At 54.2% G+C, this 8,937-nt stretch overlaps 1 protein-coding gene across 1 annotated transcript; it reads right to left on the minus strand.

Moving 5' to 3' along the window:
* Nucleotides 1-15: 15 nt before the first annotated feature.
* apex1 (APEX nuclease (multifunctional DNA repair enzyme) 1) lies at nucleotides 16-8,522 on the minus strand. Its single transcript, XM_055631672.1, is given in 5 exon segments — nucleotides 16-581; nucleotides 1,841-1,979; nucleotides 1,981-2,040; nucleotides 2,549-2,721; nucleotides 8,440-8,522. Coding segments are annotated over 5 exon segments (915 nt in total). The 5' UTR covers nucleotides 8,468-8,522; the 3' UTR covers nucleotides 16-66.
* Nucleotides 8,523-8,937: the final 415 nt, after the last annotated feature.

The following is an 8,937-nucleotide window of genomic DNA, read 5'->3' on the forward strand; positions in this document are numbered from 1 at the left end:
GGGGGGTCGAGGGGTCAGCAGCAGGGTGAGGGGTCGGGGGCCAGCAGCAGGGTGAGGGGTCGGGGGTCAGAGGGCCAGCAGCAGGGTGACGGGGCAGTGGTCTGACCCCATGATCTTTGTGCGTATCTTGCTGTCACAGAGGCGGGGGAGCAGGGAGCGGGAGAGTAACAGGTAGTCGAGCCTCCAGCCCACATTCTTGGCCCTACAGTTGCCCATGTAGGTCCAGAAGGTGTAGGCGTGGGGCAGGGAGGGGTGGAGGTGGCGAAAGGTGTCGACTAGACCCAGACCCAACAACTGGTCCAGGCCCTGCCTCTCCTGGGGGGTGAACCCCGCCGACTTGCGGTTGGTCTTGGGGTTCTTCAGGTCGATGTCATCGTGGGCCACATTCAGGTCCCCGCACAACACCAGGGGCTTCCGGCTCTGTAGCTCCTCCAGGTACCCGCGCAAGGCCCCGTCCCAGGCCTGCCGATAATCCAGCCTGACCAGGCCCCGGCCCGAGTTTGGCACGTAGACCGACACCACAAAACACTTCTCCATCTCCACCGTGATCAGCCGGCCCTCGCCATCGTGCTCCTCGACTCCTGCAACGGGACGGTGCTGTTGGTGTGGAGCCCGCACGCTCTCCCTACTCCTCACCCACCCCTCGCCCTCGTGCTCCTCAACTCCTGTAACGGGACGGTGCTGTTGGTGTGGAGCCCGCACGCTCTCCCTACTCTCCCCCCCCCTCCCCCCCCCCTGCTCCTGCAACGGGACGGTGCTGTTGGTGTGGAGCCCGCACGCTCTCCCTACCCCCCCTCCCCCCTGCAACGGGACGGTGCTGTCAGTGTGGAGCCCGCACGCTCTCCCTACTCCTCACCCCCCCCTCGCCCTCGTGCTCCTGTAACGGGATCGTGCTGTTGGTGTGGAGCCCGCACGCTCTCCCCTACCCCCCCTCCCCCCCCCCCTGCTCCTCGACTCCTGCAACGGGACGGTGCTGTCAGTGTGGGAGCCCGCACGCTCTCCCTACCTATCCCCCCTCCCCCCCCCCCCCGTCCTCCCCTGCTCCTGCAACGGGACAGTGCTGTTGGTGTGGAGCCCGCACGCTCTCCCCTATTCCCCCTCCCCCCCCCCGCTCCTGCAACGGGACGGTGCTGTCAGTGTGGAGCCCGCACGCTCTCCCTACCCCCCCCCCCCCCCCCACCCGTCTCCTGCAACGGGACGGTGCTGTCAGTGTGGAGCCCGCACGCTCTCCCTACCCCCCCCCCCCCCCCCCCTCCCCCATCGTCCTCCCCTACTCCTGCTCCTGTAACGGGACAGTGCTGTTGGTGTGGAGCCCGCACTGCGCACGCGCCCACCCCCCCCCCCCCTGCTCCTGCAACGGGACCATGCTGTGGTGGTGTGGGGTCCTGCACGCTCACACCCCCTCCTCCCGCCAGCATGCTCCTCCAGCCCTGCTGTTGGTGTGGAGTCTGCCCGCTCTCCCTACCCCTACCCCCCCCCCACACGCCCACCGCCCTCCACTCACCCCCCTCCCCCTTTCCCCGCTCCATCCCCATCCTGCCCGTCTACCCCTGCAATGATGGCAATGACACCGTGCTGTCTGTGCGGAGTCTGCAGGCTCACCCCCCCCCCTCCCGGAGACACGCGGACTTACCTGCGGGGGGGGGGGGAAGCGCGAGAGTGGGAAGGGGGGAACGAGGGAATGTGGAGTGGGCGAGGGGGGGGTGGGCGAGGGGGGAGGAGGGATTAGGGAGTGGGCGAGGGGGTGGGGGGAGGGGGGGACCGGGGGAGGGTGGAGTGGGCGAGGGGGGAGTAGGGAGTGGGTGGAGTGGGCGAGGGAGTGGGGGGGGGGGGGACTCACCGATGCCGTAGGTGACGTTGAGGGGTTCAGCCTTACACAAGATGGCCACCCCACTATAGCCCTCCTTGCTCTTGCTGGACGACCAGTACTGGTGCGGATAATCCACCATCTCCTTCATGGCCGCCGGCACCTGTTTCTCTTGGATCCGTGCACTTGATCTCCTGTAGACACAGAACGTCCGGGCTCTCCAAACCCACCCACTGGGGGCGACAGAGAGGGGGCAAGGGGTGAGACCAGGGGCGTCTGAACCCCCCCCCCCTTCCCATCATCCCCCCCCCCTCCTCAGGCAGCTGTTCTTGACACAAGCCTGCAGCCCCCACCTCGCCCCTTCCCCTAAAATCCTTCCCCTACTCCCCATCTCTCTCCCCTCTATGTCTCTTCCCTCCACCTCCCCCTATCTCTCTTCCTCCTCCCTTTTTGTCCTCTCCCCCTCTGAACCATCTCTCTCCCCTCTATCTGTCTCCCCCCCCCCCTCCCCCCTCCCCTCTATCTGTCTCCCCCCCCTCCCCCCTCCCCCCCTTTCCTCTCTCTCCTCTCATCTCTCCCCTCTATCTGTCTCCCCCCTCCCCCTCCCCCCTCTCTCCCCCCCTCTCTCTCCCCCCCTCCCAATCTCTCTCCCCTCTATCTGTCTCTCCCCCTCCCCCATCTCTCTCTCTCCCCCCCCCCCCCCCCCTCTCCCCCTCCCCCTCTCTCCCCCCCTCTCCTCACCTCCAGGCCATTCTTCTTGACCCAGGCGCGCAGCCCGTCCACATTCCATGAGCTGATCTTCAGGCAGCTTTCTTGCCCGTCGCTGGTGGTCAGCTGGTCGGGGGTGTCCACGAACGTTGCTCCCCCCTCAGCTGGTGGGGCCGGCTCGGCCTTCGGCTGCCCGGCAGAGGGGTCTGTGGGGAGACCACTGTCAGGGGGGGGAGAGAGAGATGGTGGGGAGAGGGGGCTTGGACCGAGGCTGCCCGCTGTGGGCGTCTGTGGACTGCCCACTCACTACCAGAGAGGCTGCAACCAGGGGGGAGGGGAGAGGGAGCTCATAAAATAGTATCAGAATTAGGCCATTCGGCCCATCGTTTCCACTCCGCCATTCAATGGCTGGTCTACCTTTCCCTCTCACTCCCATTCTCCCGCTTTCTACCCATTTGCTTTCACACCCGGACTGATCAACAATCTAATCTCTGCCTGAATAAATGTTGACACAAGACATAGAGTGTTGAGAGTAACTCAGCGGGTCAGGCAGCATCTGTGGAGAACATGGATAGGTGACGTTTCACAGAGTGTTGGGAGTAACTCAGCAGGTCAGGCAGCATCTGCGGAGAACATGGATAGGTGATGTTTCAAGATCAGACATAGTGAAGAAGGTTCTTGAACCGAAACGTCACCTATTCATGTTCTCCACAGATTCTGTCTGACCCGCTGAGACGTGGCTGCAAGAGGGCCAGGGCTGGGAACTGATTTTTCAAGGGTATACCTCCTATCGAAAATCCAGGTGGGCAGAGGGGGTGGGGTAGCTCTGTTGGTGAATGAAATCCAGTCCCTTGCAAGGGGTGACATTGAAACAGGAGATGTGAAGTCAGTATGGATAGAACTAAGGAATTGTAAGGATAAAAATACCCTAATGGGACTAATCTACAGGCCCCCAAACTGTAGCCTGGACATAGGGTGCAAGTTGAATCAGGAGTTAAAATTGGCATGTAGTAAAGGTAATGCTGTGGTTGTTATGGGAGATTTCAACATGTAGGTAGACTGGGAAAATCAGGTTGGTACTGGACCCCAAGAAAGGGACTTTGTAGAGTGCCTTTGTGATGGATTCTTAGAGCAGCTTGTGTTGGAGCCTACCAGGGAGACGGCAATTCTGGATTTAGTGTTGTGTAATGAACCGGATTTGATAAAAGACCTCGAGGTTAATGAGCCATTAGGAGGCAGTGACCATAACATGGTCAGGTTTAATCTACAATTGGAGAGGGAGAAGGGTAGATCGGAGGTGTCAGTGTTGCAGTTGAATAAAGGGGACTATGGGGCCATGAGGGAGGAGCTGGCCAAAGTTGACTGGAAAGATACACTAGCAGGGATGACAGTGGAACAACAATGGCAGGTATTTCTAGGAATAATACAGAAGGTGCAGGATCAGTTCATTCCTAGGAGGAAGAAAGATTCCAAGGGGAGAAAGGGGCGACCGTGGCTGACAAGGGACGTCAGGGACAGTATAAAAATTAAAGAGAAGAAGTACAACGTAGCAAAGATGAGCGGGAAGCAAGAGGATTGGGTAATGTTTAAAGAACAACAGAAGATAACTAAAAAGACAATACGGGGAGAAAAGATGAGGTACGAAGGTAAGCTAGCCAAGAATATAAAGCAGGATAGTAAAAGCTTCTTGTGAAGAGAAAATAAAATAGTTAAGACCAAAGTTGAACCCTTGAAGACTGAAAAAGGTGAATTTATTATGGGGAACAAGGAAATGGCAGATGAGTTGAACAGGTACTTTGGATCTGTCTTCACTAAGGAGGACACAAACAATCTCCTGATGTACTAGTGGCCAGAGGATCTGGGGTGACGGAGGAACTGAAGGAAATCCACATTAGGCAGGAAATGGTGTTGGATAGACTGATGGGACTGAAGGCTGATAAATCCCCAGGGCCTGATGGTCTGCATCCCAGGGTACTTAAGGAAGTGGCTCTAGAAATCGTGGACGCATTGGTGATCATTTTCCAATGTTCTATAGACTCAGGATCAGTTCCTGTGGATTGGAGGGTAGCTAATGTTATCCCACTTTTTAAGAAAGGCGGGAGAGAGAAAACGGAATTATAGACCAGTTAGCCTGACATCGGTGGTGGGGAAGATGCTGGAGTCAATTTAAAAAGATGAAATAACGGCACATTTGGATAGCAGTAACAGGATCGGTCCGAGTCAGCATGGATTTACGAAGGGGAAATCATGCTTGACTAATCTTCTGTAATGTTTTGAAGATGCAACTAGGTAAATGGGCAAGTGAGAGCCAGTGGAAGGCAGATTATTATCTAAATGGTTTCAAGTTGGGAAAAGGGGAAGTACAACGGGATCTGGGGGTCCTTGTTCATCAGTCAATGAAAGTAAGCATGCAGGTACAGCAGGCAGTGAAGAAAGCGAATGGCATGTTGGCCTTTATCACAAGAGGAGTTGAGTATAGAGGTGTTGCACGTACGGTCATCGGGTCAAAGGGCGTGACGCACGGAGCAACTTAATCCTTCTGGAGGACATGGCAGCCTCTGGCATACACTGTTAACACACAAAACACGTACTTTCTTACCTGTTAAAACCCGCCAAAATGATAATTTTTTCGCTGTAAATAATTATGGAAATCGGGGTAACCGCGAGAGACATTTATCCTACTTCAGAGTTCCAAAAGTGAGGAGAAATGATGGTAGAGAGACCTGAATGGAAAACAAGGATGATAAATCCCCTGGACCTGATGGTCTGCATGCCAGGGTCTTCAGGGAGATGGCTCTAGAAATAGTGGACGCATTGGTGATCATTTTCTAATGTTCAATAGATTCAGGATCAGTTCCTGTGGATTGGAGGATAGCTAATGTTAACCCACTTTTCAAGCAAGGAGCGAGAGAGAAAACGGGGAATTACAGACCAGTTAGCCTGACTTCGGTGGTGGGAAAGATGCTGGAGTCAATTATTAAAGAGGTAATAATGGAACATTTGGATAGCAGTAAAAGGATTAGTCCAAGTCAGCATGGATTTATGAAAGGGAAATCATGCTTGACTAATCTGTAATTTTCTGAAGATGCGACAAGTAAAATGGATGAAGGGGAGTCAGTGGATGTAGTGTATCTAGACTTTCAGAAAGCCTTTGATAAGGTCCCACACAGGAGACTGGTGACTAAAATTAGAGCACATGGTATTGGGGGTCGGGTGTTGATGTGGATAGGCAGGCAGTGGCGAGTGGAGTGCCACAAGGCTCGGTGTTGGGGCCACAACTGATTACCATATATATTAATGATTTGGAAGTGGGAATTAGGAGCAACACTAGCAAGTTTGCGGATGACACAAAGCTGGGTGGCAGTGTGAACTGTGAAGAGGATGTTAGGAGGTTGCAGGGTGACCTGGACAGGTTGAGTGAGTGGGCAGATGTGTGGCAGATGCAGTATAATATAGATAAATGTGAGGTTATCCACTTTGGCGGCAAAAACAAGGGGGCAGATTATTATCTCAATGGGATTAGGTTAGGTAAGGGGGAGGTGCAGCGAGACCTGGGTGTCCTTGTGCACCAGTCACTGAAAGTTGGTGTGCAGGTACAGCAGGCAGTGCAGAAAGCTAATGGAATGTTGGCGTTCATAACAAGAGGATTTCAGTATAGGGGTAAAGAGGTTTTTCTGCAGTTGTATAGGGCTCTGGTGAGACCACATCTGGAGTATTGTGTACAGTTTTGGTCTCCTAATTTGAGGAAGGACATCCTTGTGATTGAGGCAGTGCAGCGTAGGTTCACGAGATTGATCCCTGGGATGGCAGGACTGTCATATGAGGTAAGATTGAAAAGACTAGGCTTGTATTCACTGGGGTTTAGAGGGATGAGGGGGATCTTATAGAAACATATAAAATTATAAAAGGACTAGACAAGCTAGATGCAGGAAAAATGTTCCCAATGTTGGGCGAGTCCAGAACCAGGGGCCACAGTCTTAGAATAAAGGGGAGGTAATTTAAGACTAATAAAGGGGAGGCCATTTAAGACTGAGGTGAGAAAAAACATTTTGTGAATTTGTGGAATTCCCTGCCACAGAGGGCAGTGGAGGCCAAGTCACTGGATGAATTTAAGAGAGAGTTAGATAGAGCTCTAGGGGCTAGTGGAATCAAGGGATATGGGGAGAAGGCAAGCACGGGTTATTGATTTGGGATGATCAGCCATGATCACAATGAATGGCAGTGCTGGCTCGAAGGGCCGAAAGGCCTCCTCCTGCACCTATTTTCTATGTAACAGCTACAGTGGTTGGCGAACATTGGCCGTGCATATAGCAAGATTGAAAATATTGGCAATTATCGCATTTGCTCACTGCATTTCATCAACAGTAAGGCATTTTTTGTATTTTTTCTTGATTCCTTTGCTATCTAAAAAGTTTCAGAAGTGATAAATCTGGCTGTAAAATTTTTAAATCGACCATGGTTCTCAAGTGGGTTTTTACCTGCAAACAGAAAACACATCTGAAGCTAAAGTTATCATTAAAAAAATCTCCAGATGTACGAGTGGTGTGTGGAAAATAAGTTTTCTATCATTATGCTGTTGAGATGTATATTTTGACAAATAATAAAATGGCCTGACAGCTTAAACATCCACTCCCTTACAATAGGATGTTGTCAAGATGCTGAGGTTGAATTATGCTAACAATTATGCCTTGGCTTGCATCTCAGTAAAACGTTATTCAAAACCCACGTATGGTTTGCGATTTTTTTAAATGATAAATTTAGCTTCAGAAGCGTTTTCTTTTTGCATGTAAAAACCCACTTGAAAACTATGGGCGATTTTAAAATTTTACACACAGGTTTATTACTTCTGAAACTTTTTAGATACCATAGGAATCAAGAAAAAACACAAACAATGCCTTCCTGTTGATGAAATGCAGTGAGCAAATGCGATAATTCCCAATATTTTCTATCCTGATATCTGCACGGCCAATGTTCGCCAAGCACTTTAGCTGTTGTTATCCCTTCAGCTCTTGCTTATATCTACCATCATTTCACCTCACGTTTGGAATTCTGAAGTAGGATAAATGTCTCTCACGCTTATCCCGATTTCCACAATTATTTACAGCACAAAAATGGACAATTTTGGGGGTTTTAACGGGTCGGCGTCGCTGGGAACAACGGTAAGTTCACCGCATGTACTCCAGTTGGCGTTGCCTGGCAACAGTACGTGCAACCTCCCTATAGGAGCAAAGAGGTCCTTCTGCAGTTGTACAGGGCCCTGGTGAGACCACACCTGGAGTATTGTGTACAGTTTCGGTCCCCTAACTTGAGGAAGGACATTCTTGCTATTGAGGGAGCCCAGCGTAGGTTCACCAGGTTAATCCCCGGGATGGACCGAGTTACTCCAGCACTTTGTGTCTTTGTGTTTTAAACTGACACCTGCAGTTCCTTCCTCACATCTTTGACCCTGGAGCTGAAACAGACCCGGGCCCGCGTTACGGAACAGTCCCCGCGTTACGGAACAGTCCCCGCGTTACGGAGCGGATTCCCCGCGTTACGGACACGGTCCCCGCGTTACGGAGCGGATTCCCCGCGTTACGGACACGGTCCCCGCGTTACGGAGCGGATTCCCCGCGTTACGGAGCCCCGCGTTACGGAGCGGATTCCCCGCGTTACGGAGCGGATTCCCCGCGTTACGGAGCGGATTCCCCGCGTTACGGAGCGGATTCCCCGCGTTACGGAGCGGATTCCCCGCGTTACGGACACGGTCCCCGCGTTACGGAGCGGATTCCCCGCGTTACGGTCACGGTCCCCGCGTTACGGAGCGGATCCCCGCGTTACGGACACGGTCCCCTGCCAGCGCCGTTACGGAGCGGATTCTACACGCGGCACGGACACGGTCCCCGCGTTACGGAGCGGATTCCCCGCGTTACGGACACGGTTACCCGTCTCTTCCCGGCGTCTCTTCGGCATTTTGGGATCCACGAGGGATCGACGTCACTGACCAGCGCCGCCACTGGCTGGGAGCGGAACTACACCCGGCACTGACCTCCCCGCACAGCGCCCCCACCACCCTGCCACCCCCCTCCATGGCTGGGAGCGGTACTACACCCGGCACTGACCTCCCAGCACAGCGCCCCCATCACCCCCTCCATGGCTGGGAGCGGTACTACACCCGGCACTGACCTCCCAGCACAGCGCCCCCCACCACCCTGCCACCCCCCTCCATGGCTGGGAGCGGAACTACACCCGGCACTGACCTCCCAGCACAGCGCCCCCACACACCCCCTCCATGGCTGGGAGCGGTACTACACCCGGCACGGACCTCCACGCACAGCGCCCCTCCACGGCTGGGAGCGGTACTACACCCGGCACGGACCTCCACGCACAGCGCCCCCACCACCCCCTCCACGGCTGGGAGCGGTACTACACCCGGCACGGAC

Source organism: Leucoraja erinacea, unplaced genomic scaffold (genome assembly GCF_028641065.1).
Source record: "Leucoraja erinacea ecotype New England unplaced genomic scaffold, Leri_hhj_1 Leri_859S, whole genome shotgun sequence".
Lineage (NCBI taxonomy): Eukaryota > Metazoa > Chordata > Chondrichthyes > Rajiformes > Rajidae > Leucoraja > Leucoraja erinaceus.